The sequence below is a fragment of the Dipodomys spectabilis genome, unplaced genomic scaffold (assembly GCF_019054845.1).
Source record: "Dipodomys spectabilis isolate Male_0828 unplaced genomic scaffold, ASM1905484v1 ptg000692l, whole genome shotgun sequence".
NCBI lineage: Eukaryota > Metazoa > Chordata > Mammalia > Rodentia > Heteromyidae > Dipodomys > Dipodomys spectabilis.
The window spans coordinates 16,643-44,199 of record NW_024871369.1 but is presented as its reverse complement, the minus strand read 5'-3'; the positions used below and the strand labels follow the sequence as shown (position 1 = coordinate 44,199).

At 66.5% G+C, this 27,557-nt stretch overlaps 1 protein-coding gene across 6 annotated transcripts in view; it reads left to right on the top strand.

The window, feature by feature from the left end:
- Kcnq2 (potassium voltage-gated channel subfamily Q member 2) overlaps positions 1–25,622 on the top strand; it is a 59,296-nt gene extending 33,674 nt beyond the window's left edge. For 2 of the 6 annotated variants that reach the window (XM_042672264.1, XM_042672262.1), the window contains 7 exons: positions 4,127–4,195; positions 6,277–6,306; positions 16,887–17,110; positions 17,755–17,863; positions 18,551–18,682; positions 24,152–24,275; positions 24,900–25,622. In XM_042672264.1, coding sequence (XP_042528198.1) covers positions 4,127–4,195; positions 6,277–6,306; positions 16,887–17,110; positions 17,755–17,863; positions 18,551–18,682; positions 24,152–24,275; positions 24,900–25,622 — 1,411 coding nt within the window. Of the gene's footprint in view, positions 1–4,126; positions 4,196–6,276; positions 6,307–10,651; positions 10,706–16,886; positions 17,111–17,754; positions 17,864–18,550; positions 18,683–21,596; positions 21,705–24,151; positions 24,276–24,899 lie in introns of all 6 variants that reach the window. The other 4 variants (XM_042672260.1, XM_042672261.1, XM_042672265.1 and 1 more) reach the window with 4 other exon arrangements.
- Positions 25,623–27,557: the final 1,935 nt, after the last annotated feature.

Sequence of the window (27,557 nt, the reverse complement as noted above, 5' to 3'; positions counted from 1 at the left end):
AGGAAGAGGCGGGCAGAGTGCACGGGCCCTCCCCCTGCTGCTGCCATCCGCGGAGCCCTCCCGGGGCCAGGCTCTGCTGGGCTTCCAGAAGTGGGGGACCAGGGCCGCCACTCCTGCGGTCTGTGCTGCCTTCTCTGGAGGACACCAGACACCCAGGGCTCCATGCGGCAGATGCCCACTGCAGGGCTGTGGGTGGCACTGGCTGTGGCCCTGAGGGTGTGCTGGCCTTCCCAGGTGGAAGAGCAGGGGTGAGGCTGGAGCTGGGGAGAGGCTGGAGATGGGAGAGGCTGGAGATGGGAGAGGCTGGAGATGGGTGAGGCTGGAGATGGGTGAGGCTGGAGATGGGTGAGGCTGGAGATGGGGTGAGGCTGGAGATGGGAGAGGCTGGAGATGGGAGAGGCTGGAGCTGGGGTGAGGCTGGAGATGGGTGAGGCTGGAGCTGGGGAGACGCTGGAGATGGGTAAGGCTGGAGATGGGGTGAGGCTGGAGATGGGGGAGGCTGGAGCTGGGGTGAGGCTGGAGCTGGGGTGAGGCTGGAGATGGGAGAGGCTGGAGCTGGGAGAGGCTGGAGCTGGGGTGAGGCTGGAGATGGGTGAGGCTGGAGCTGGGGAGACGCTGGAGATGGGTAAGGCTGGAGATGGGGTGAGGCTGGAGATGGGAGAGGCTGGAGCTGGGGTGAGGCTGGAGCTGGGGTGAGGCTGGAGATGGGAGAGGCTGGAGATGGGAGAGGCTGGAGATGGGTGAGGCTGGAGATGGGAGAGGCTGGAGATGGGAGAGGCTGGAGATGGGAGAGGCTGGAGATGGGAGAGGCTGGAGATGGGGTGAGGCTGGAGATGGGTGAGGCTGGAGATGGGGTGAGGCTGGAGCTGGGGAGAGGCTGGAGCTGGGGTGAGGCTGGAGATGGGTGAGGCTGGAGATGGGGTGAGGCTGGAGCTGGGGAGAGGCTGGAGCTGGGGTGAGGCTGGAGATGGGTGAGGCTGGAGATGGGGTGAGGCTGGAGCTGGGTGAGGCTGGAGATGGGGGAGGCGGGAGATGGGTGAGGCTGGAGCTGGGTGAGGCTGGAGATGGGGTGAGGCTGGAGATGGGTGAGGCTGGAGATGGGTGAGGCTGGAGCTGGGGAGAGGCTGGAGCTGGGGTGAGGCTGGAGATGGGTGAGGCTGGAGATGGGTGAGGCTGGAGATGGGAGAGGCTGGAGATGGGGTGAGGCTGGAGCTGGGGTGAGGCTGGAGCTGGGTGAGGCTGGAGATGGGAGAGGCTGGAGCTGGGGTGAGGCTGGAGCTGGGGTGAGGCTGGAGCTGGGGTGAGGCTGGAGATGGGAGAGGCTGGAGCTGGGGTGAGGCTGGAGCTGGGTGAGGCTGGAGATGGGAGAGGCTGGAGCTGGGGTGAGGCTGGAGCTGGGGTGAGGCTGGAGATGGGGTGAGGCTGGAGCTGGGGTGAGGCTGGAGATGGGAGAGGCTGGAGATGGGGTGAGGCTGGAGATGGGGTGAGGCTGGAGCTGGGGTGAGGCTGGAGCTGGGTGAGGCTGGAGATGGGAGAGGCTGGAGCTGGGGTGAGGCTGGAGCTGGGGTGAGGCTGGAGCTGGGGTGAGGCTGGAGATGGGAGAGGCTGGAGCTGGGGTGAGGCTGGAGATGGGAGAGGCTGGAGCTGGGGTGAGGCTGGAGATGGGAGAGGCTGGAGATGGGGTGAGGCTGGAGATGGGGTGAGGCTGGAGATGGGGTGAGGCTGGAGATGGGTGAGGCTGGAGATGGGAGAGGCTGGAGCTGGGGTGAGGCTGGAGCTGGGGTGAGGCTGGAGCTGGGTGAGGCTGGAGATGGGAGAGGCTGGAGCTGGGGTGAGGCTGGAGCTGGGGTGAGGCTGGAGATGGGGTGAGGCTGGAGCTGGGGTGAGGCTGGAGATGGGAGAGGCTGGAGATGGGGTGAGGCTGGAGATGGGGTGAGGCTGGAGATGGGGTGAGGCTGGAGCTGGGGTGAGGCTGGAGATCGGGGAGGCTGGAGATGGGGGAGGCTGGAGATGGGGGAGGCTGGGGGCTCAGGGTCCTCTTGTTTTAGAGGCACTGGGGCCATTGCTTCGAGTGGGGGATGTGAGGGCTCTGGAGGTCTGCCTGCTGGACCTGGCTGAGGGGGGTCTGGGTGAAGGGTCCAGAGTTGCTGGCTGAAGCAGCAGGTGATGGGAGGGGCCGGCTGCTCCCCAGGACCCCAGGCCAGGAAGGCCAGGGCGCCCTGCACTGAAGAGCGGGCAGCATGGAGACGGAGAAGAACTGGCTGGGGCCCCGCACCCCGCCCTGGATGGACTCCAGCTGGGGTCCGGGTGGGGGCCGAGTGGAGCACATGAGGCTTCAGACAGCAGGGTAGGGCCTGAGTCACCAGAGGGACAGCTAGGACTTGGGGTCCACCACCCTCCAGCTGTCCCCCCAAACAAGGAGAGAAAGTTTATGGAGGCTGTAGTGGCGGGGGGGGGCCGGGGGCAGGTCGTGGGGGCAAGGGGGGCCTGGGGCAGGCCATGGGGGTAAGGGGGGCCTGGGGCAGGCCGTGGGGGTAAGGGGGGCTGGGGCAGGCCGTGGGGGTAAGGGGGGGCCGGGGACAGGCCATGGGGGTAAGGGGGGCCTGGGGCAGGCCGTGGGGGTAAGGGGGGCCTGGGGCAGGCCATGGGGGTAAGGGGGGCCTGGGGCAGGCCGTGGGGGTAAGGGGGGCCTGGGGCAGGCCGTGGGGGTAAGGGGGGCTGGGGGCAGGCCATGGGGGTAAGGGGGGCCTGGGGCAGGCCGTGGGGGTAAGGGGGGGCCGGGGACAGGCCATGGGGGTAAGGGGGGCCTGGGGCAGGCCATGGGGGTAAGGGGGGCCTGGGGCAGGCCGTGGGGGTAAGGGGGGCCGGGGGCAGGCCGTGGGGGTAAGGGGGGCCGGGGGCAGGCCGTGGGGGTAAGGGGGGCCTGGGGCAGGCCATGGGGGTAAGGGGGGCCGGGGGCAGGCCGTGGAGGTAAGGGGGGCCGGGGGCAGGCCGTGGGGGTAAGGGGGGCCGGGGGCAGGCCGTGGGGGTAAGGGGGGCCTGGGGCAGGCCGTGGGGGTAAGGGGGGCCGGGGGCAGGCCGTGGGGGTAAGGGGGGCCGGGGGCAGGCCGTGGGGGTAAGGGGGGCCTGGGGCAGGCCGTGGGGGTAAGGGGGGCCGGGGGCAGGCCGTGGGGGTAAGGGGGGCCGGGGGCAGGCCGTGGGGGTAAGGGGGGCCGGGGGCAGGCCGTGGGGGTAAGGGGGGCCGGGGGCAGGCCGTGGGGGTAAGGGGGGCCGGGGGCAGGCCGTGGGGGTAAGGGGGGCCGGGGGCAGGCCGTGGGGGTAAGGGGGGCCGGGGGCAGGCCGTGGGGGTAAGGGGGGCCGGGGGCAGGCCGTGGGGGTAAGGGGGGCCGGGGGCAGGCCGTGGGGGTAAGGGGGGCCGGGGGCAGGCCGTGGGGGTAAGGGGTGCCTGGGGCAGGCCGTGGGGGTAAGGGGGGCCGGGGGCAGGCTGTAGTGGCGAGGGGGGCTGTGGGAGTGAGGGGGCCTGGGGCAGACCGTGTTGGAGTGGGGAGGGGAGGGGAGGGGATGTTCAGGAGGGGGGAGAGGAGGGGAGGGGATGTTCAGGAGTGGGGAGGGGAGGGGAGGGGATGTTCAGGAAGGGGGGAGGGGAGGGGAGGGGATGTTCAGGAGGGGGGAGGGGAGGGGAGGGGATATTCAGGAAGGGGGGAGGGGAGGGGATGTTCAGGAGGGGGGAGGGGAGGGGAGGGGATGTTCAAGAGGGGGGAGGGGAGGAGAGGGGATGTTCAGGAGGGGGGAGGGAAGGGGAGGGGATGTTCAGGAGGGGGGAGGGGAGGGGATGTTCAGGGGGGGTAGGGGAGGGGAGGGGAGGGGAGGGGATGCCCTCTTCCACAGCCTGGAGGTCTAGGATCTCGTGGCAGCCTGGATTCTGCTGTGCATGCTGGCCCTGCCCAAGGCCTCAGCCTCAGGAACAGCACAGAGTTGAGCCGCCCTGGAGCTGGGCAGAGCCAGAGTCTGAGCCCAGGCCCCAGGCCCTGGGGGCACGTGGGGAGGCGTGGCCGGGGCCCAGGCCCCTGACATTCCCCACCTCCTCCAGAGTGAGGCTGACCTGCCTCTCCTTCTTTTGCCCCAGACTTATCCCACCCCTCAACCAGCTGGAGCTGCTGAGAAACCTCAAGAGCAAATCTGGCCTCACCTTCAGGTCAGCATGGTGGTTCCAGGATGGGGTTGGAGCTGTGGGGCGGAGGAGAGCTCAGGCTTTCTGAGGGGCCCACGACCCTGTGGCGAGCAGCAAGAGCCTTGGTGCTGTCCCCAGAGGGCAGGGAGCCTGGGTTGGGATTGGCCGCTGGTCTTCATGTGGTTCTCTTTCCGTTGTTGCTGACGGGTGGAGATTTCTGTCTCCAGAGGAGTGTAGGGCTGATGGATAGAGGAGGCCCTGCTGGTAGCTCGTCCGCAGCTCGGGAGAGTGACCCCAGCTGGGGCAGACGCTGTAGCCCCAGACCAGTGGTCCTCCCCGGGCTCCCACGCAGATGGGCGTGCGGAGCGGCCAGAGCAAGCTGCCTTCAGCAGAGTCTGGACATTGCACCCTGGAACTGAGCCCGATTGTCACCATCCGCTTCACACTGGACTTCCCGTGGGGCCCTGGGTTGAGTGGCGGCGTCCCAGCGAGAGGGAACTTTGCTGACGTCCCGGTGGAGATGCCAGGGACAGACACCTAGAGCCATGCGACTGGGGGAAATGCAGAGGGATCCTTTCCTCCTCTGGGGAAGGAGTTGGCCTGTGGCCCCTCGCTTTCAGGACTCTAAGAGAGTAACATTCTTGGTTTAAGCTGCCAACTGTGGGTTTTGTTATGGCAGTTCAGTTGCTGGCCGGTTTAGAGGAGCAGTCCCTGGTCAGCTGGGCTCCGTTGCTTTTAGGCTGAGGTGAGGCAGAGCGTCATGGTAGAGGAAGCAGGGAGAGACTGGAGGCGGCCAGTGGCAAGACCTGCCCACCCAAGCCACACCCACAGGGATCCACTTCCTCAACCTGGCCCCGCCTCCCGGCGTGGCCCACAGCCATGAACTTGTCTATGGAGCAAGCCTTTGACACTGAGCCTTGAATGCAACCCTATTTGGAAAAGGGCCTTTGTGGAGGGGAGGGCATCCTGGTTGTCCCAGCTACAGCTACACGGCGCTGTCTCTCTGAGGACACAGGCAGCAAAGGAGAGTCCCCTAGGGACAGGGGACTGGAGCGCCCAGAGCCGGAGAGGCAGGTGGACTTTCCCTGATGAACTGGAGAATGGCCTTGACCATTCGGATTTCTGGCTTCTGGAACAGAGAAAGAGTAAATTCCTCCTAGGTTAAATCTTCCAAGTTTGTGGTGATTGCAGAACCGCACTGGGGTGGATGGGGCCCCGGTGAGCATCTTTGCTGCTCTGGACACCTGGCCTCAAGTGTCAGCTGGCCAGCTGGCCAGCTGGCCAGACGGCGGTGGGACCAGACCAGGACAGCCGAGCGCAGGCATGGCCTTCACGTGTGCCTGGCCCTCTGAGGCACGTTGCTCCTGAAGCAATAAATGGAGCCCGGTGGCTTAGGCTCAGTCTCGGAGCTCTAGGCCAAGCAGGGAGTCTGCCCATATCTCTCTCCTCTGCTGTCATTTGCTGTACTGACGCAGTGACTAGGTCCTGTTGCACACAGTACTTGGAAATGCACCAGAGAGCCTCTTAGTATCACAGGAGACGCAGGGAGCCACCGTCCTCAGGCTCTGAGACTGACCAGGGACCACCGTCCCCAGGCTCTGAGACTGACCAGGGAGCCACTGCCCCCAGGCTCTGAGACTGACCGGGGAGCCACCGTCCCTGGGGCCTGTTTTTTTGTGCTTAGCCAAGTATGGTCCAGTACCAATCTTTTATCACTTTCATAATGAGGTGGGAGAAACAGACACAGCAGTGGAAGGTTGGCCGGTCCACCCTCATGACACAGAGGAGAGAAACTCCACGAATTCCGGCGTGTTCTTCAGCAAGCCTTTCCTTCCTGAACCTCCGTGAGACGGGCATGCCTTCTGTGGAGACGTGTGTCTGCCAGAGCTGCATGGGAGGAGGTCGAGGCAGGGCTCCTTGAGGCCAGGGCTCCGGGCCCACCCGCGCTGCCCCGGAGAGGCAGCGCCTCCCCGCACCCCGCACACGCAGCTCCACTGTGGAGCATGGGTCGGGTGGGACCATGGCTCTGGGGTCTGCGACCTTGGCCATCAGCCCCTCCTGGGGCCGTCTGAGTGGTGACCAGTCCTCCTCTTGTCTTCTTGCAGGAAGGAGCCTCCGCCAGAGCCATCACCAAGGTCAGTCCCTCCTGCCTCCAGCCGCCCAGCGTGTGTGTGTGTGTGTGTGTGTGTGTGTGCGTGTGTGCACACGTGTGTGCCCGCTTCTCCGTGTGCCCTCGTCAGGGCCCGCTGGGCTGCCATGGCTCTGTCTCTGCTTTTTACCCACGGCCTCTCCCCGGGCTCTGTCCGGCAGCTGGGCCTTCCTGGGACCCCTCCACCCCCCCACCCCTAGGGGCCTGGAGGCAGACATTTCTGTTTAAGTACTTCCGGTGGGCATGTAACCCAATTTTCAGCTAGAGTGAAAATCCCCCAAATGGGCCCTGAGCTCCCGTGGGGTGGGCAGGGAGGAGGGCCGTGCACATACAGGCGGAGCCCGAATACTACACACGTGGAGGAGGCCCTCGCCAGGGACAATGGGAGAGTGTGGATCAGCCTGGGCTCTGGGGGCCTCCCCATGGGCATCCAGACCTCGCAGGCCTCCTGTCTAGCTTCTGACGGGACCCACATGCTGCTCATCTGGCCACTGAGGCAGAGCTCAGTGCCGGCAGGAGCTGGCCCCTGCCTCCCTAGCATTAGAAGCGTGCCAAGCTCTGGTCACAAAGCCCCAGCCTAAAACTCTAGCCCCTGGGCGTCTCTGCTGGCTGCAAGCCAGCCTGACCACAGTGTGTCCCCTCCCCACACCGCCCATCCCCAGGGCTACAGGACGCTAGCCCCAGACCGGGTCTCCTGTGCCCTGTCTGCCCCCTCACGCCTGCCTGGGCCTTCGGATGACCAGACGGCAGGACACACAGGCATGCCTGTTCTGTGGGACGAGGTGGAATCGGGCCCAACCCATCGTCTCTATCTGCTGGATATGACCTTCTCTTAATCCCAGGAAAGGAGAGTAACCAGTGACCAGTGGGATACTGTGAAGTGTGTGAAATTTATGTCATCACCTAATATCCATTTAAAAAAAGAAGAAGAAAAAAGGCAGTGAGCAGTGGGCAGTGATCAGGCCACAAGGGAAGCTAGTTGGGGAGAGGGGAGCCAGTAGTGCAGCCCCGGCTGGCGTGGGACCTAGCGCTGTCCCCTGGCTGGCGTGGGACCTAGCGCTGTCCCTGGCTGGCATGGGACCTAGCGCTGTCCCTGGCTGGCATGGGACCTAGCGCTGTCCCCCGGCTGGCGTGGGACCTAGCACTGTCCCTGGCTGGCGTGGGACCTAGCACTGTCCCCTGGCTGGCGTGGGACCTAGCGCTGTCCCTGGCTGGCATGGGACCTAGCACTGTCCCCTGGCTGGTGTGGGACCTAGCACTGTCCCCTGGCTGGCATGGGACCTAGCGCTGTCCCCTGTCCCGATGGCAGGGATGAGAACCCCTTCTGGCCCACACAGGTGAAGTGAGAAAGTTGTCCAGCTTCCCGGAGGTCAGCCCGCCCTCCTTCCTCAGTCACTGTCAGGGGACCCTGGTCCAGCCCCCTCCCCCCCCCCCCCCCCGCCCTGCTGTGACCTCCAGCTGACAGGTGGTGGGCGAGAGGAGCAGCCCCTTTGGCCACGGCCGCCACAGCCCTGCCTCGGGTGGGCAGAGATGGATCCTGACCGTGATGGCTCCGGAGGCCTCTCCACCCAGCTCTGTGCCACCCAGCCCGCCTGGCACGTGCCCTTCTGGGAGCGGCTGCTGCGGGGCTGTGCGCTGCCGCCCTGGCTGCGGGGCTGGCTGTGGGGCTCCCCACGGGCCGTGCGCTGCCGCCCTGGCTGCGGGGCTCCTGGGCCCGTGCGCTGCCGCCCTGGCTGCGGGGCTGGCTGCGGGGCTCCTGGGCCCGTGTGCTGCCGCCCTGGCTGTGGGCTCCTGGGCCCGTGCGCTGCCGCCCTGGCTGCGGGGCTGGCTGCGGGGCTCCTGGGCCCGTGCGCTGCCGCCCTGGCTGCGGGTCTCCCCGCGGGCGTGCGCTGCCGCCCTGGCTGTGGGCTCCTGGGCCCGTGCGCTGCCGCCCTGGCTGCGGGGCTGGCTGCCCTGTTCTTGTCTCAGCCCCTCTCTCTCTCTCTCTCTCTCCCCCTCTCCTGCCCCATCTGGAAAACCTTGCCGCCCCCAAGTGCTTTTAATCACTGTCACTGCCCTTCTTGGCCCCTTTCTCGTCTGCTCTGTCTTTTGGGATGAGGTGCTGGCCCTGAAAGTGGGACTCCAGGTGAGGACCATGGGAGCCCGGCTCTCCGGTATGTCCGTGGCTCCCCACTCCGCCCCTTGCCGCTCCTCCGTCTCCCTCCCGTGTGTTGGTGGTCCCTGCCTGCCTGTGCCTCCCACACCCTTCCCTGAGGGCCACTGCCACCAGGTCTGGGACCCCACCGTGCTCAGCCGAGAGGGCTCCCAGGGCCTCAGCATGGACACCTGGCTGGCAGGTGTGAGGCTCCTGGGGGGGGATCGGGGTGCCAGGGGAGTGAGGACCCCCTCCCTGGGGTCTGTACCTGGTGCCAGGAGGCAGAGGTGGCGTCTCCGCCCCCCGCGGTGCGGCACGCACCCCCTGGTTGGCACCCAGTGCGTAGGTGCTGCTCAGAGGAGGCTCTGTGCCCTGCGCAGGGCTCACACGCGGGGGTGAGCCCTGGCCAGCGGGGGCGCTCGGCTCTAAGCACCCCTGGGGGACTGGGATGGAGCTGTTCAGAGAGCGCTGCGGGGCCTGGGGTGGGGTCCTGGGGAGCTGGGCTTCAGGCTGTGACGTGTCTCTTGTGACCCGCCCTGTGTGGTCCCACGCCTTTCCTCTGCCTCCCGCCTCCATGCCGAGGCCCTCGTGCCCTGGCTTTGGCCTTCCCGTCTGTGTCCCGTCTCTTTTCACAGGTGGTGGCGTTCTGTGTAGTTTGGTGCCTGCCCGCGCCTGGCCTTGGCCCGCATCTGTGCGGGTATCTGCCCTCCACAGGCAGCCCCTGCCTGGGCCTAGAGCTCAGAGGCAATAGACCACATCATGGTAGCCTAAGCGGGAAAGTGTCCCGGGAGGGCTGCTGCCAGCGGGCCTTCTCGCCTGCTGTGGCTAGCCCTGCTGTCCCACACAGGGGCCACTAGCTGCCACCACGCTCATTCAAATAGCTCAGCCCTGTCTTGGTGGCCCTGCGTGGCTGGTGGCTACCACCACAGTGCAGCCGTGGACATCTCCCCTCTGCAGAGCTGGGTTGGGCCACAGGACTCCCCTCCTTCCCTAGGGGTGGGAAGGGGCTCAGGGGCGGTAGGCCTGGGGACCACTGAGGGGAAGTGGGAGGTGCCGCTGCCCTGGCCAACTCCAGAAGGCTAGGAGCTTTGCTGGTGGGCTGGCCATGCACAAGTGCGGCCTCAGCTCCGCACCCCAAGGGGACCTAAAGCTGCTTGTCTTTAGCAAACTGAGCCTAGCAGGGGATGGCACTCACTGCTGGCCGGGGCCGCGGGCTGGCGCTCACTGGCGGGCCGGAGCTTGCAGGCTCAGGGCCTTGCTTGGGAAGAGACCAGAGAACTCTGAGGAGTCTTGCCATCCGAAGGTTCATTTACCAGAGGTGGTGACTCGCCCTTCAGGCCCAGATGGAGAGATGTATGTGGACAGGGCATAACTGTCGGCTGACATTAAACGAATGTGGGAGGAGAGTAGACGTGAGCGCCTTCTTCCCCGGCCCGGTGGTGTCTGATGTGAGACCGTTGCCATGAACGCTGGGCTCCTTGGACGCTATCTGCTGGCCAGGAAGGGCCAGGGAGGAGCCTGAAGGGAAAGAAGGATTATTCTTGAAGTGCGGGTGTGCCTCTGAGGTCCATGGGGCTCTGGGGAAGGCAGCATCTTCCAGGCCTTGACAGGCCCTTACGCTGCCACTCACCACAGTCCAAGGCTCAGGGCCTGCAAGGCCTCAGGCAAGTCAACTTGGGGCAAATCTCTTGAACCCAGGTGTCCCTTCTTCTGAGCTCCCTAGAATTAGGGGTACACTGTGTTTGGACTGGGCCGCCGCAGGCTGGCATGGTGAAGCCTCGCTGGTGGATTTGTAAAGCTGAGCTGCACATCTCCCCCTTGTAAAACGCGCATGCTGCAGAGCGGCCACTTCGGGGATCATGTCTGTCCACGAGCCTTTAAAGTCTTACCTCATGCAGGTTTTTTTTTTTTTGTTGGCATGAGTACAACAAAAAAAAATTGAAATAATAATAGTAATACATCTTTTAAGACATGACCCAAACTCTGGCTTTGGAAGGAAAAGGTATTTTTGGAGAAAAACCACGGGGATTCTTTTTCTCCAAAAATAGGTGATTGTTTTCTCTTCCAGGCTGCCTCACTGTCCTTGTCCCCCCCCCCCCCCCCCCCCACGCCGGGGCTGCGTGACTCGGTACCCGCTCTCTGGTCCCGCTGTCTCCCCCGCCCTCCCCGGGACTAACTGTACTCTCCTCATTTCCAGTAAAGGCAGACCGTGCCAAGGGTGCCTGTGTGGATGCTGCCCGGGACACTCTAGGTACCATGCAACGCTCGCACGGACCGGCCTCGCTGCACGCCCCTGCCCTCCCTGCTTATTGGAGGTTGGGACGAGCCACGGCAGCACCGGCCCAGCTCTGACTCCCTGGTGCCCAGAGCACAGGGCAGACCCGGGTGCCTGGCCTCCCTCCTCCACACGGAGCCCTGCCGTGGCCAGGGCGCTGATGTGGACGTGACATGCCCATCAGAGAGAGGCCCCGCCCTGGGCTGGTCAGTCTGGCGCCTCTAGTAGGCACTGAGGACCGATCCTGAGCTGGTTACCTCACCGTAGAGGCTGCGTCCTGTGGTCTGGGCTCTTCACCCCCCCCCCCCCCACCTCCAAAAGCCTGAAGCCATGGCTACCACTTGTGACTTGCAGGCTTGGTTCAGGGCAGACCGGAAACAGGATGGCGGAGACACCCCGTCCCTTGCACCTTGACCACACCTTTCCTGTCCCTGTCCCCTGTCTGCTGTCTGTGTGTGAGGGCCTCTGTGCTCCTGCTTGCTCCAGGGCCTCTGCCTCCTGTTTCCCCGTGCTGCCCACCCCCTTCCCGGCCAGTGAGCCCAGTGCAGCCCAGTGCAGCCGGCAGCTGCAGAGCCCACCTGCAAGAGCCCCCATTGTGTGCATGTGGCCGGTTAGCACGAGCAGCATGCTTGTGCATCTGCACCCGTGCATGCTCCAGACCTTCCCACCTGGATGAGGGGCTTGCAGGATCGTCCCCCCTGCCCGGGGGCCTCTTGAAGCTTCCAGTGGGGGCGGCGGCTGGCTTGAGCCCTGGTTGAAGCTACCTGCTTACCCCTGTGTCTGGCGGCTCCTGGCCCTGGGCTGGGCCTTGGGACAGGGGATGGGGTCAGGCCGCTTGGGACCAGAAGATTGTGGAAGTGTTGGGGCTCTGCTGTGTGCATTCTCATGGAAGGTCCCCTTGCTCTCCTGGGTGTCCTCTGTCCCCAGTTAGGCTGGACAGCTTCCTGTGGATGCCAGCCCCTGCACTGCTGAGCTGGGCGCCTGCGTGCTGGCCAGGCGGGGGCCGTCCCCCCACAGGGCCCTGGGGAGGCTGCTAGTGGGGAAGGGCCAGAGCTCTGCCGGCCGTTCCTGAGTGACCCCTGACCCACAGCTTCTGTACACAGGTCGGGTCTGGCCGCAAGCTCTTGCTGAGTAAGTGGAGGAAGCCCCTGAGAGCCCCTCTTTGGGTTTGCTTGGTTCTTGGTTTGTGTGGTGAGGTGAGGGAGGCCCCCCCCCCCCCGTCCTTGCTGGTGTCCCGGCTCCGGGGTGAGGAAGGCTGATGGGCCCAAGGCCTGTCACTGTGCCTGCCTCCTCTGCAGGGCCTCCCTGGGCAGGGCCTCCTCTGCAGGGCCTCCCTGGGCAGGGCCTCCTCTGGGCCTGGGTGGGAGCAGGGTTAAGAGCTGGAAACACAGAGCTGAGACTGCCGTGGCCCGGTCACGCATGTGGCTGGAGGCCTTGGAGAGGCCTCTGTACTGGCACTTAGAGACCCGGAGGAAGTGCCACCAGGAGGGAGATGGGGTTGGCCTTGGGGTTCCTCACCCGGAGGGTCCCACAGACTGCCCAGCCCCTCTCCAGGCAGCCCGTGGCCACGCTACCCGCCGCCACTCGGCCTTGAGTGGTGGGAGACGTGCCTGATTCCGTGTCTGGCTCCGTGGTTGCCCACTGCCAGCGTTGAGGCTTCTGGGAAAGCTGAGCGCAGCGGCCACATGCTGGCTGTGGTGGAGGCTGGACCGACGCCCGCCCAGCATCCTCGCAGCTGGGACTGAGCCAGGGCTGCTCTCGGGCTGCTTACCTCTCCCTACCTTGTGTGTGCAAGTCGGAGGGACCGCGGAAGATGGTCTTCCCAGGGTCAGGTCCTCCCCGGGAGGCCCAGAGGGGCCTCCCTTCCTGTGTTTGCAGTGGCCTCTCTGCTAGAGAAGGGGTCTGTCTGTGAGAGTCGCGAGGAATGTCCTAGAAGCCAGAGTCTCCCTCAGCTGAACAGGTCTAGGTGGGCCCCAGTGCTACCACAGTCCTCAGCTGTTTTCAGGTAGTGTTAACATTCAGTGCTCCCTGTGCCAGCCAGATTCTCTGCTGAGGCCAAAACCAGAAGGCCGCGTGGACTGGGAGGAGCTCAGGCTCCGGTGGGTTGGCCTCCGGGGGGCACAGAGGCCCGGGCCCAGGGCCAGGGGGCCGTGGGGCCAGGGCACGGAGCTAGACTTGAGGCCAACAGAGCCTCTGCTCCTTGATGCTCACAGGATGCCTGGCGGTCACCACACCCTTCCCGAGTGGCCCCGTGGCTAGCACTGGCCCTGTGGCTTCTGCCTTGTTCCTCCTCTGTATTGATATGTAGACACAGATGCTCTCCCAAGTTTCCCACTGCCTAAAGATGGGGTGGGGAAGGCACTGGCCACAGTCAGGGTGTCCAGGCCGCGCAGGCCACGGTCGGGGTGTCCAGGCCACGATCGGGGTGTCCAGGCCACGGTCGGGGTGTCCAGGCCACGGTCGGGGTGTCCAGGCCACGGTCAGGGTGTCCAGGCCGCGCAGGCCACGGTCGGGGTGTCCAGGCCACGGTCGGGGTGTCCAGGCCACGGTCGGGGTGTCCAGGCCGCGCAGGCCACGGTCGGGGTGTCCAGGCCACGGTCGGGGTGTCCAGGCCGCGCAGGCCACGGTCGGGGTGTCCAGGCCACGGTCGGGGTGTCCAGGCCGCGCAGGCCACGGTCGGGGTGTCCAGGCCGCGCAGGCCACGGTCGGGGTGTCCAGGGCACGGTCGGGGTGTCCAGGCCACGGTCGGGGTGTCCAGGCCACGCAGGCCACGGTCGGCGTGTCCAGGCCATGGTCGGGGTGTCCAGGCCGCGCAGGCCACGGTCGGCGTGTCCAGGCCGCGCAGGCCATGGTCAGCGTGTCCAGGCCACACAGGCCACGGTCGGGATGTCCAGGCCACGGTCAGGGTGTCCAGGCCACGGTTGGGGTGTCCAGGCCACAGTCGGGGTGTCCAGGCCGCGCAGGCCACGGTCGGGGTGTCCAGGGCACGGTTGGGGTGTCCAGGCCACGGTCGGGGTGTCCAGGCCGCGCAGGCCACGGTCGGGGTGTCCAGGCCACGCAGGCCACGGTCGGCGTGTCCAGGCCACGGTCGGGGTGTCCAGGCCGCACAGGCCACGGTCAGCGTGTCCAGGCCGCGCAGGCCATGGTCAGCGTGTCCAGGCCACACAGGCCACGGTCGGGGTGTCCAGGCCACGGTCGGGGTGTTCAGGCCACGGTCGGGGTGTCCAGGCCGCGCAGGCCACGGTCGGGGTGTCCAGGCCACGGTCGGGGTGTCCAGGCCACGGTCGGGGTGTCCAGGCTGTGCAGGCCACGGTCGGGGTGTCCAGGCCACGGTCGGGGTGTCCAGGCCATGGTCGGGGTGTCCAGGCCGTGCAGGCCACGGTCGGGGTGTCCAGGCCATGGTCGGGTTGTCCAGGCCGTGCAGGCCACGGTCGGGGTGTCCAGGCCATGGTCGGGGTGTCCAGGCCGTGCAGGCCACGGTCGGGGTGTCCAGGCCCTGGCCGGCGTGTTCAGGTCGCGCAGGCCATGGCCAGGGTGTCCAGGCCATGCAGGGCGTGGTGCTGACTCCTCACTGTGGTGGTCACCCTGGCACTCGGTTGTACGTGTCTGGCTGTGGGTCCCTGTGGGCCGTGGCAGGAGGGGCTGGGAGAGGGATCCGGGCACCCGTGGGTGTCACTGTGTGTTGGGGCCTCTTGACCCTTGGGCTGGGGCTGACCTGGGAAGTCTGGCTGGCCCACGCATAGCCAGTCTCCCTTGGGAATGGTAGTGGGGCCCCCCAGAGGGGGGAGCAAGCAGCAGGCCTGGACCAGCGCCTGAGACGTCCCAGACGGAGAGGTGGAGGCTGTGCCTGCTGGAGACCCCTGGAGGGGGTGAACCCTGACCCCGCGGTCCTCACGGACAGCAGCGATGGGAGACCCCGCGGTCCTCACGGACAGCAGCGATGGGGGGGAGGGGAGACCCCGCGGTCCTCACGGACAGCAGTGATGGGGGAGGGACCCCGCGGTCCTCACAGACAGCAGTGATGGGAGGGACCCCGCGGTCCTCACAGACAGCTGTGATGGGGGGAGGGGCCCAGGGTCCTCACGGACAGCAGCGATGAGGGAGGGGCCCAGGGTCCTCACGGACAGCAGCGATGAGGGAGGGGACCCCGTGGTCCTCATGGACAGCAGTGATGGGGGGGGACCCCGCGGTCCTCACGGACAGCACCGATGGGGGAGGGGCCCAGGGTCCTCACGGACAGCAGTGATGGGGGGAGGGGCCCAGGGTCCTCACGGACAGCAGCGATGGGGGGGGACCCCGCGGTCCTCACGGACAGCAGTGATGGGGGAGGGGCCCAGGGTCCTCACGGACAGCAGTGGTGGGGAGGGGCCCAGGGTCCTCACGGACAGCAGCGATGGGGGAGGGACCCCGCGGTCCTCACGGACAGCAGCGATGGGGGAGGGACCCCGCGGTCCTCACGGACAGCAGCGATGGGGGGGGACCCCGCGGTCCTCACGGACAGCAGTGATGTGGGGGAGGGGAGACCCCGCGGTCCTCACGGACAGCAGTGATGGGGGAGGGGCCCAGGGTCCTCACGGACAGCAGCGATGGGGGAGGGGCCCAGGGTCCTCACGGACAGCAGCGATGGGAGACCCCGCGGTCCTCACAGACAGCAGCGATGGGGGAGGGGCCCAGGGTCCTCACGGACAGCAGTGATGGGGGAGGGGCCTAGGGTCCTCACGGACAGCAGTGATGGGGGAGGGGCCCAGGGTCCTCACGGACAGCAGTGATGGGGGAGGGGCCCAGGGTCCTCACGGACAGCAGTGATGGGGGAGGGGCCCAGGGTCCTCACGGACAGCAGTGATGGGGGAGGGGCCTAGGGTCCTCACGGACAGCAGTGATGGGGGAGGGGCCCAGGGTCCTCACGGACAGCAGTGATGGGGGAGGGGCCCAGGGTCCTCACGGACAGCAGTGATGGGGAGGGACCCCGCGGTCCTCACGGACAGCAGCGATGGGGGAGGGGCCCAGGGTCCTCACGGACAGCAGCGATGGGGGGAGGGGCCCAGGGTCCTCACGGACAGCAGTGATGGGGGGAGGGGCCCAGGGTCCTCACGGACAGCAGCAATGGGGGGAGGGGCCCAGGGTCCTCATGGACAGCAGTGATGGGGGAGGGGCCCAGGGTCCTCACGGACAGCAGTGATGGGGGAGGGGCCCAGGGTCCTCATGGACAGCAGCAATGGGGGGAGGGGCCCAGGGTCTTGGGTAGCTGAGAAACAGACTGAAAAGAACTTTGCAGGAGGTCAAACGGGGGTGCAGACCACGATCCTAGCTACACAGGGGGCCCTAGATCAGAGGATTCCAAGTTCAAGACCTGCCCTTGTCAAAAACTCAACACTCTACCTGAGAAATAACTGAAGCAAACACAAGATCAGGAGCATGGCTCAAGTGATAGCACAAGGCCTTGAGTTCAGATCCCAGCACCGCCATAAATAAAATGCGTTCGCAATACGCACATACAGTAGGGCCTGACCTCTGTCCTGTCGCTGTGGCCACCTCCTCCCCCGGCCCCCGAGGCCAGGGCTTGGGCTTGGGCCAGGGCTGGGCCGGGGCTTTGTTCCTGCCGCCATTCCAGAAGCAGACATGGTCAGCTGCTCGGATGAGCGCAGGTGCGGTGGACTGTGACACCCGGCAGACGCCACGCGGTGGCCCCACAGCGGAGGCCAGGAGGCTCCAGGCTTCCTTGGAAAGGCCAGAGTATGGATGGACAGGCATCAGCCTATGATGACCTCCTCTGCTCAGGAGCCAGAGGGAGAGGCTGAGGGCGGGGAGGCCACTCTTGGTGACAGCCGAAGGGCCGGCGGAGAACGCTAGTGGCCAGGCCCATGCAGACACGAGCCTCGGGGAAGGGCCCAGCGCCAGGGCGTCTGGAGGCGCGCCCCAGTGTCACCTGTTGGCCTCAGTGTCCTGGGCACCACAGAGCCTGTCCCCCCGCCCCGTGCTCCCGCCGCTGCCCAGCCCTCGCGTGGCTGGCTGGTCTTCGAACCTGCGTCCCCCCTTGTCCTGTGGGTCGACACTGGCTGCACAGACACAGCCTGTGTCTCTTCCAGAGTGACTTCTCTTGCTGTTTTTCTGTCTGTGTGTGTTTCTGTCTGTCTGCCATCGCTTTTCCCGGGAGCAGTCAGAAGGTCAGTTTGAAAGATCGTGTCTTCTCCAGCCCCCGGGGAGTGGCTGCCAAAGGGAAGGGGTCTCCCCAGGCCCAGACGGTACGGCGCTCTCCCAGTGCTGACCAGAGCCTGGACGACAGCCCCAGCAAGGTGCCCAAGAGCTGGAGCTTCGGCGACCGCAGCCGGGCCCGGCAGGCCTTCCGCATCAAGGGTGCGGCGTCCCGCCAGAACTCGGAAGGTGGGTCTGGCGTGGCCTGGCTGTCCCACGATGGGCCCTGGGGCCGGGGGCTGCCCAGAGGGGAGGTGGCCCTCAAACACAGAGCAAGGCGGAAGCCGCTGTCAGCTGGGAGGCCCCTGCTCCTTGTGCTTTTAGGAAAATTTTGTGTAAGAGGAACCATTTTAAATGCATACCATTCCGTGGCGTCTCCCACACCCACGGTGCTTGCCACCACACGGCTGTCCCGGTGTGAACGCTGTCGTGATCCAGAAGGGAAGACGGGAGCTGCCACCGGTCACGCTCCCCTCCCCGGCCCTGGCCAGAGCGCCTGCTCCCGGCCGCTAGTTCCTCTTCTGTGCGTGTCACGTGGGGACACTCCGCAGCGTGGGCCCAGGGACACTGTGGCTGGACTCTCACCCGGCACAGTGTGGGCTCCTCCGTGTGGCGTGGGTCAGCATCTCCTCTATAGTGGAGCTGCTTTCTAGGTGTGATTTGAATCTGCCACCATCTACTCACCCACGCGAGCCCTCACGCTAGCCACTCCCGGAGGGCCACATCCAGGAGGGTCCCACGGGCCTGTGGGAAGGCAGGGCACCCCGGGGACATTCCAGGGACCCACGCGCAGGCTGAGGGCTCCTCTGATGGTCTGCATTCCTTCCAACTAGAAGCAAGTCTCCCCGGGGAGGACATCGTGGAGGACAACAAAAGCTGCAACTGCGAGTTTGTGACCGAGGATCTGACCCCGGGCCTCAAAGTCAGCATCAGAGCTGTGTGGTGAGGGACCCCAGCTGCTGGGGGGGGGGTGCACGAGGGCTGCGCGCAGGGTGCAGGAGCCTCCCTCTCGGTGCCAACGGCTGCTGGTCCTCCTGGCCAGGCAGAGAGGAGAGGCCACGGGTGGGCCTGCGGCCCTGCTCCGAGGGAGCTTCACCCTCACCCCTTTCAATTCCCTGCTCCTGGCACCTGTGTCTGGACCGTAGACTTAGAGAGGCTGGGAGGGTGACAGGCAGATGGAGGTGGTGCTGGCCTGGCCGTGGGGCCGGCCTGGACATGAGGCTGGCCTGGCCGTGAGGCTGGCCTGGATGTGAGGCTGCCTGGCAGTGGGGTTGGACTGGCCGTGGGGTTGGACTGGCCATGGGGCTGGCCTGGCCGTGGGGCTGGACTGGACCTGGGGCTGGCCTGGCCGTGAGGCTGGCCTGGATGTGAGGCTGGCCTGGCCGTGAGGCTGGCCTGGCCGTGAGGCTGGCCTGGCCGTGAGGCTGGCCTGGATGTGAGGCTGCCTGGCCGTGGGGTTGGACTGGCCGTGGGGTTGGACTGGCTGTGGGGCTGGACTGGACCTGGGGCTGGCCTGGCCGTGGGGTTGGACTGGCTGTGGGGCTGGACTGGACCTGGGGCCGGCCCAGCTATGGGGTTGGCCCAGATGGCACCTGCCAGAGCTCATAGTCCCCTCCCCCCACCCTGCAGTGTCATGCGGTTCCTGGTGTCCAAGCGCAAGTTCAAGGAGAGCCTCCGGCCGTACGACGTGATGGATGTCATCGAGCAGTACTCGGCTGGACACCTGGACATGCTGTCCCGCATCAAGAGCCTGCAGTCCAGGCAAGGGCCCTGCTGTCCAGGCTGGCAAGGGCTGGGCCCTGTGGCCAAAGCCAGGCATGGAGTAGGAGACATGCAGGGCTGGTGTGGGATGTGTCCAGGCAGGGCCAGTGCCCAGCACGGGGGCCTTCGCCCCCACGTCCGCTTCTTGTTGCTTTCTGCGAGTCTTCACGCAGTGTGTCTGTTCTGAGTGTTTCTTTTGTCTTTCCCTTCTTCCCTGACTCACCGTACCGCGCTGTGTAGCTGTGTGGTGCACATGCTCACTGCATGGATGTGTACACGTGCGTGCAGATGTACACACGGGAGCCCGCACACACGTGTGTGTGCATGTATGTCTATGCATGTGTGTGGCACATGCGTGTGCTATGTGTGTGTGGGTCGTGCACACATGTCCATGCACACGGTGTAGGCGTGTTGGTGATGGGTTGTGCTTCCTGGGCAGCGGGGAGTCAGGTGTGTGTGGCTTGTAGCGGGCACCTGCTGGCTCCTCTGGGTGTGAGAACTCGAGACCTTACTCTGCCCAGGAGTCACACGAGCTGCGGTTTGTGGGCACGGCGAGGGCCCCTGTGCCCCACACTAGGAGCCGGTAGCCCGGTAGCCTTCAGGGCTCCACCCTAAGCCACACACGACACACAAGTACACACGGAGCACAGCAAGGAGCCCTGGGTCTGCCAGGCCTTTCTGAGGTGCGTCAGACCCCCCATCATCAGACCCCCGCCATCAGATCCCCGCCAACAGACCCCCGCCATCAGACCCCCGCCATCAGACCCCCGCCATCAGACCCCCTCATCAGACCCCCGCCATCAGATCCCCGCCAACAGACCCCCGCCATCAGACCCCCCCATCAGACCCCCATCATTAGACTCCTGCCAACAGACCCCCGCCATCAGACCCCCGCCATCAGATCCCCGCCAACAGACCCCCGCCATCAGACCCCCGTCATCAGACCCCCATCATTAGACTCCTGCCAACAGATCCCCGCCATCAACCCCCGCCATCAGACCCCCGCCATCAGACCCCCGCCATCAACCCCCGCCATCAGACCCCCACCATCAGACCCCCGCCATCAGACCCCTGCCATTAGACTCCCGCCAACAGATCCCCGCCAACAGACCCCCGCCATCAGATCCCCGCCAACAGACCCCCGCCATCAGACTCCCCCCATCAGACCCCCGCCATCAGACCCCCGCCATCAGACCCCCGCCATCAGACCCCCGCCATCAGATCCCCGCCAACAGATCCCCACCAACAGACCCCCGCCATCAGACCCCTGCCAACAGACCCCCACCATCAAATTCCCACCATCAGACCCCCGTCATCAGACCCCCACCAACAGACCCCCGCCATCAGACCCCCGCCATCAGATCCCCGCCAACAGATCCCCACCAACAGACCCCCGCCATCAGACCCCTGCCAACAGACCCCCACCATCAAATTCCCACCATCAGACCCCCGTCATCAGACCCCCACCAACAGACCCCCGCCATCAGATCCCCACCATCAGACCCCTGGCAACAGGGCCAGCAGGGCTGGGGCACTTTTTCAGACCTGAAGGTGGTGCTTGGGTCTGTCACCCCTGAAGGTGGGCAGGGTGGGCAGCCTGGGGTCTGTCACCCCTGAAGGTGGGCAGGGTGGGCAGCCTGGGGACTGTCACCTGTGAGGGTGGGCAGCCTGGGGTCTGTCACCTGTGAGGGTGGGCAGGGTGGGCAGCCTGGGGTCTGTCACCTGTAAGGGTGGGCAGGGTGGGCAGCCTGGGGTCTGTCACCTGTGAGGGTGGGCAGGGTGGGCAGCCTGGGGACTGTCACGTCGGAGGGTGGGCAGGGTGGGCAGCCTGGGGTCTGTCACCTGTGAGGGTGGGCAGGGTGGGCAGCCTGGGGTCTGTCACCTGTGAGGGTAGGCAGCCTGAGGACTGTCACGTCAGAGGGTGGGCAGGGTGGGCAGCCTGGGGACTGTCACGTCAGAGGGTGGGCAGGGTGGGCAGCCTGGGGACTGTCACCTGTAAGGGTGGGCAGGGTGGGCAGCCTGGGGACTGTCACCTGTGAGGGTGGGCGGGGTGGGCAGCCTGGGGACTGTCACGTCGGAGGGTGGGCAGGGTGGGCAGCCTGGGGTCTGTCACCTGTGAGGGTGGGCAGCCTGGGGACTGTCACCTGTGAGGGTGGGCAGGGTGGGCAGCCTGGGGTCTGTCACCTGTGAGGGTGGACAGCCTGGGGACTGTCACGTCAGAGGGTGGGCAGGGTGGGCAGCCTGGGGTCTGTCACCTGTGAGGGTGGGCAGGGTGGGCAGGGTGGGGACTGTCACCCGTGAGGGTGGGCGGGGTGGGCAGCCTGGGTCTACAGCTGGCCACCACGAGCAGCCTCCCCTTGCCCTGTGCCCACCCACTTGCCACAGGTGACAAGGAGCAGTCTTCAGGCCTTTAGCTGCTTCTACAGGTGGGGCCCTGTCACAGCCCCAGTAAGCTCAGGCTGGGGCCTCTCTGGGACCCCAGAGCAGCGGCCGGACTTGTGCTGTGTTTTGGTGAGTGGGAACCCCTAGCCTTTGACCTGTGCTGTGTCTCCATGGCTCGCCACAGCTTTCCAATCTGACATTTCCCCTTCCCTCCCCTTCTGTCTGGAAAGCAGACACACAGAGCTCATCTTGCCTGTGGGCAGCCCCCTCTCCGGGCCTTGGCGTCCGGAGGCTGTCTATCCCGCGTCTTCTGCTCCGGCAGTGGGGCCAGGCTCCCCGAGGCCCAGCTCCTGCGTGTAGTGCTTTGCTGGGAGCCCAGGGCGGTCTGCAAACACGGTGCTGCCAGGGTGGAGTGGCATGACTGCAGAAGGACCAGGCCGCCCTTGCTGTTTCTTCGCATTTCCAGCAGCTCTGCCTGGAGTTGCTCGATGATGCATTGTGCTGGTGTCTCTCTTCTTGTTTACACTGCCAGGATAGATATGATTGTGGGCCCCCCACCCCCTTCAACTCCCCGGCATAAGAAGTACCCCACCAAAGGACCCACGGCCCCTTCGAGAGAGTCACCCCAGTACTCACCTAGGTTAGGACCAGCACCTCTTCCTGGCCTGTCTTTGTGAATGGCCAGCCCCTTCGCCCCAGGCCACATGACTGCAGCCCCTTGCACCCCCTCCCTGGAACAGCGAGACACATCTCCCTAAAAACGCACGGAAGGAAGAAGGTCGGCCCTCCTCAGCCCCGGGCGGGAGGCACAGAGCCTCCTTGACAGTGCTCCCCGCAGGGAGCACTCCCATCAACAGGGCCTGCTCTGGATGGGAGCAGAGAGCAGCTAATGGCCAGGAAGCTGTGTCCTGCCCCTGCTCAGGCCACAGCCTTCGTGGCCTCCTGGGCAAGACTCAGGCCCCTGTATGTGTCTGGCCCCGGGCTCACGGCTGCCTGGTCCCAGCAGGGCGGGGAGGACTGCTTCCCCGTGCCCCTCCTTGGACTTGAGGTGCAGACAGCAACAGCACCAGCCTCCCAAGCTACTGCCCAGAGTGACGGCAGCCGCACGAGGCTGGCTGTGTGGGCGCTGAGCACCTCAACCTCGGCCGCCTCGTGGGCAGTACCCATGACCACGGGGAGATGAGTTCAGGGCACAGCCCGCTGGCAAGAGCAGGCCCCTGCATAGTTAGTTCAGATTCAGGGGCCTGCTGGCTTCCCTGGGGCCTGCTCCCGCCCGTGGGACTGGCCAGGGCAGGGGCAGGGCAAGTGGACAGTGCGGCTCTGTTGGGCAGCTTAGGAGCAGCCAGGTGACCGGCACAGGGGGAGCTCAGGCCAGCCCGCACCCCCTCCCATCACTGCCTTGGGCCGCGAGGAGGCTAAGGATTCACTGTGAGCTCCAACCCGCAGGGACAGGGTTGTGTTTGTGCGTCCCGAGTGTGTCCAGCAGAGGGCGCTCCGCTGCCGTCCGAGGCATGCTGTGGGCGTGGCGTCGGGGGTTCTGGGCCGGGGCTGGGAGTCCCCCAGCCTTCCTCACGCAGGTTCACACCAGGAAGAGCCCGGGACGGGCTGAGCACTCCAGCACGAATCCCAGGCCGAAGCCAGAGGAGGCCGCACGAGGCCTCGGGGACCGCAGGCGGCCCCAGGCCCAGCCCTGAGCCAAGGCTCCCTTTGGGACTCCCCCGACAGGTGGTCTGTCATGTGGCAGGGTGAAGGGGCTGTGCATCTGCCTGGACTGTGTGGACACGGGGGGCTTCGCCGTGGCCATGGCGTTGCTTGCAGCTGGAGGGCCCCCTGCCTCCCCCGACCCTGGTGCATGCACCCAGCATGGAGCTAGTTGCACCTGGCTAATGTGAGCCTGCCCCTCCCCCAGCCCTGTCAGCCGGCACCCCTGAAGTGCATGGGGGGCGGCCCTGCAGGCTGAGACTGCGCGGGGCTGCTGGGCCCAGGGGCCCCAGGACGTGCTTTGTGCTCAGGGCTGCAGCTGTGTGGCCGGCCTGGAGTGGCCCTGCTCAGCATGCCCTGTGCAGAGCACGGCTTGCTGAACGAACTCTGTGAGGGAACGTGCCGGGAGGCTGGTATTTCCTGCAGCCCCAGCATGGCCAGGCCTTTGCTCCCCACACATCTGCCGAGGGTCTCTGGTGTTATGTTAAACAAATGGGAGTCTCCCCCCACCCCGCCCCCAAGGGCACACAGCCACCTTCCTTCCTGGCAACCTCAACCTTCAGCCTTGACAGATCAGCTCAGCTGAGGTCTGCGTCCTGCACACACAAGCACACGCACTCCCATTGCAAGACACACGTGCATTTACATGCATGCACATGCACCACAGGCACACGCTGCACACTCCGAGCTCTGGTTGGCTGCGGCTCCTCTCCTCGCCTCTGGTTGTGCGTTGTGGTTTCCCGTGCAGCCCTGTCCCCTCCCTTGTCCTGGAGCATGGAGCAACAGCTCTCAACCTCCTGCTTCTGTCGTCCGTGCTGGAGACGTTAGCGTTGTCTGTGTCGTACCTGTCAGCGTGGAGGCCTCCATGGTGCATTACACAGGAGTAAAGCTCAGGGGAGGGGAGGGGAGAGGAGGGGAGGGGAGAAGAGGGGAAGGGACGCTACTGGCCTTGTGCTCGGAGCCCCGGCTAGATGCTCACCAGCTGTCACGGATCCCGGGGCCTGGGTTTGCTGTAGGACCAGCAAGCCCAAGCCAGGGAGGAGAGGGGAGACATGGGCAGCGATGGGCAGGGCACGAGGTTGATGGGTGTGGGGACCGCAGGTGGGGCGGGGCTGAGCAGGCAGAAGCACCTCACTTTACTCCTCAGTAATGTGCCACATCCCATGAAATGGACGGAGCAGGGACTGGACCGGAGCGCAAGGAGGCAGCGCGAGCACACGAGCACCGCTGTCCGTCTGTCCTGGCACCTGCGGCCCCCCCGGTCGGCTCTGAGAGGGTCGTAGAGCCCAGATCTGGGGGGCTGTGGGATGTCCCAGGAGGAGGGGGCAGGGCCTGGCCCCACGATGCTGAACTCACGCTCGGGGGCCGGGTCTCTGTTCCCGGCAGAGTGGACCAGATCGTGGGGCGGGGCCCGGCGATAACCGACAAGGACCGTGCCAAGGGCCCGGCGGAGGTGGACCTGCCCGAGGACCCCAGTATGATGGGACGGCTCGGGAAGGTGGAGAAGCAGGTGGGCGAGACTGAGGGGCTGCGGGGGGCTGTGGAGGGGGCCAGCCTTTGACACCCCCTCCCGGGGGCGATGTGGGACCTCCTCCCGGGTCCCAGGATCCGGGGGGCTGTGGAGGGGGCCAGCCTTTGACACCCCCTCCCGGGGGCGATGTGGGACCTCCTCCCGGGTCCTAGGATCCGGGGGGCTGTGGAGGGGGCCAGCCTTTGACACCCCCCCCGGGGCGATGTGTGCCTCAGCCAGGCCTGCACGTCCTGGGAGGAGGTCCTCCTCAGTCCCAGGATCCGCTCTCTCCACGTCCGGGCCGGGGGGCTGTGGGGCATGGTTGTGGGGTCCCTCGGCAGGGGTCATGTGCTGTGGGGCTTGCCAGAGTCATCCTGGCTGGTCTCCTCCTCTCCGCCCTCTTACCCCCCCGCCCCAGACATCACCACACGTGGGCACGGCCCCCCGGGGCTGGCTCTGGCGCGGGCCTGCGCCCGGCCCACATGTGGACGGCGGGGTGAGAAGCTGAGCTGCCTGGCATCCGGGGTGGTCTGGAGTACCCCAAATCCCGCCCCCCCACCTCGGAGGCGGGGTGAGCTGGGCCCCAGTGCCAGCAGCCAGCCCAGCAGCAGCCCCGTCTTGCAGGTCTTGTCCATGGAGAAGAAGCTGGACTTCCTGGTGAGCATCTACACTCAGCGCATGGGCATCCCCGCGGCCGAGACCGAGGCCTACTTTGGGGCCAAGGAGCCGGAGCCGGCGCCCCCCTACCACAGCCCCGAGGACAGCCGAGAGCACGCGGACAAGCACGGCTGCATCATCAAGATCGTGCGCTCCACCAGCTCCACCGGCCAGAGGAACTACGCCGCGCCCCCGGCCGCGCCCCCGGCCCAGTGCCCCCCGTCCACCTCGTGGCAGCAGCAGGGCCACCAGCGGCACGGCGCCTCCCCGGTCGGGGACCACGGTTCCCTGGTGCGCATCCCGCCGCCCCCCGCGCATGAGCGGTCCCTGTCTGCGTACAGCGGCGGCCACCGCGCAAGCACCGAGTTCCTGAAGCTGGAGGACGCGCCGGCCAGCCGGCCGCACGAGGCGCTGCGGGACAGTGACACGTCCATCTCCATTCCGTCCGTGGACCACGAGGAGCTGGAGCGGTCCTTCAGCGGCTTCAGCATCTCCCAGTCCCGGGAGAACCTGGACGCTCTCAGCAGCTGCTACGCGGCCGTGGCGCCGTGCGCCAAAGTCAGGCCCTACATTGCCGAGGGCGAGTCGGACACGGACTCGGACCTCTGCACGCCCTGCGGGCCGCCGCCGCGCTCCGCCACGGGCGAGGGCCCCTTCGGCGACGTGGGCTGGGCCGGGCCCCGGAAGTGAGGCCACTGTGGGCCGCGGGCCGCCTGCCACGCCCGGCCCGGCCCGGCCCGGCTTGGGCTGGCCCTCCGGGGCCTTTTCACTGAGTGATTGCATCATGGGGCCGGCGGAGGCCCCGTGGGGTCCGTGCTCCGGCCTGCGTCGGGTGGTGGGCAGGTCGGGCTCCTGGGCTCACAAGGTGACATTTTACAAAAGTTCCTTTCTAACCAGCGGCGGAGGGGAGGCTGGGTCAGGGGGCCCCGGAGCCCCTCTGCTCTGTTTGGGGACAGACCACCTGCACACGCGGAGGGCTGGGGCGATGGCGGGCATGGCTGCAGCATGCGCTTGTGGTAGGGCCCTGCCGGGAGGTGGTGAAGGACAGACCTGGCCCTTGGCCCTGGCCAGCCTTGGACTGGCCGCTCAGGAGGCTGCGGGAAGCCTGGCCAGCCGTCTGTGTGCACACAGCTGGGCAGTGCCCCGGCCCCTGGGTACCTCGAGGGCTGCGTCCTCCCTGTCCTCCTCCCCATGGAGCCGCTGCCAGGCAGAAGCCTCGGGAGAGGGAGGGACGAGGCCTCAGGGACCAGCCCGGCTCCCTAGAGAGCCCCTTGGGCCCTCTTGATCACAGCCTTGCTCCTTGGGGTCTCCAGTGTCCCTGGGGTGCACGAGAGCCACAGCACCCCAGTTGAGGAGGTCTGAGGTCAGGCCCCTGTGCTCTCCACTCCTCATCCCGGGTCAGTGCCTGTCTCTAGGCCGTGGTTAGCCGTGGGGGACACCAGCCTGGGGGCGAGCTGCATGTCCTCCGCCAGGGCCTCCCCCACACGCTCCCACACCCTGCGGCCCCCAGCGGGGTGGGCTGCGAAGCCTTTCCACGCAGCCCCTGCGCCCCACATCAAACGGGGGGGCTGGCAGAGGGTCCTTCCCACAGGAGCCGCTTGGTGCCTGGCAGAGGGCCCACTGGGGCGGGGGGGTCACCCTGGGAGCCTTGCTGCCACACGCTGGTCCCACGGCTGCCGTCTCTTGGTGTTTGGAGCGTGGGAGACATCCTGTCCGCCGGGGGCCCAGGGTCCATGGGCAGCCAGTTTGGGGGGCGTGAGCTCAGCACTAGAAGCAGGGTGGAAGCCCGGGCCGGGCCCGTGGGGCCCAGGCCAGAGACATCTGTGTTTGTAGGCTGGGCACAGTGGGGTGGGGCCCAGGCTCTGCAGCAGCCCCCCTCCATGTGTGCCGGGGCTGGGCTGGCCAGCTGAGGCACCCCCAAAAGAGAGGCACAGAAAGGCCAGGCGCCCACGTCTCATGCCCTTGTTGGAGGTTGGTTTGGACCGGAACTATAGCTGGTCTAGGGCCTTGAGGTTAGCCAGCCCCACCCCGCCTGCCCACTGGGAAAATGTGTGGCTGGGCCTGGCTGTTGGGGGCTCCACACCTGCGGACACCGCCAGGGCCTCTGCCAGGCCGCGGGCCAGGAGTCCTGCCGCGCGTGGCTCAGCGTGGGAGACCACGTTGTGGTGAAGCGTGGACGCTGTCTGGGATGGGGTACTTGGGGCCCTCAGGCCTCTGGCCGGCCTCAGAGGCCCCTCTGCCCTCTGGTGGGATGGGGGGGCGTGAGGGGGGCTCCCAGGCGGAGGGGGGTGTGCACCTTGACAGCCCCGCCTACCCCTCCAAGGCCTGCACTGCTTGGACCCAGGAGCTGCAGGAACCCCCCCCCCCCCCCCGTCCTGTGCTCAGGGTGTTGTGTGTCCTGACTCAGACAGGCAGCCTCCAGTCTTGTCCCGAAGAGCACTGGGGTGACCTGGCCCAAGTTCTGCAGCTGAGCACTGGTCAGCTGGCCGGACCGCAGGGGACCCTGGGTTACAGCCAGAGGGAGCCGGCCAGGGCCTGCCTGCCCACAGCAAGAGGAGCTTTGGCGGGGCCTGGAGGGCGAGGTGCCCCCATCGGGTGGCAGGGGCCCCCCCAGACCCGGCCAGA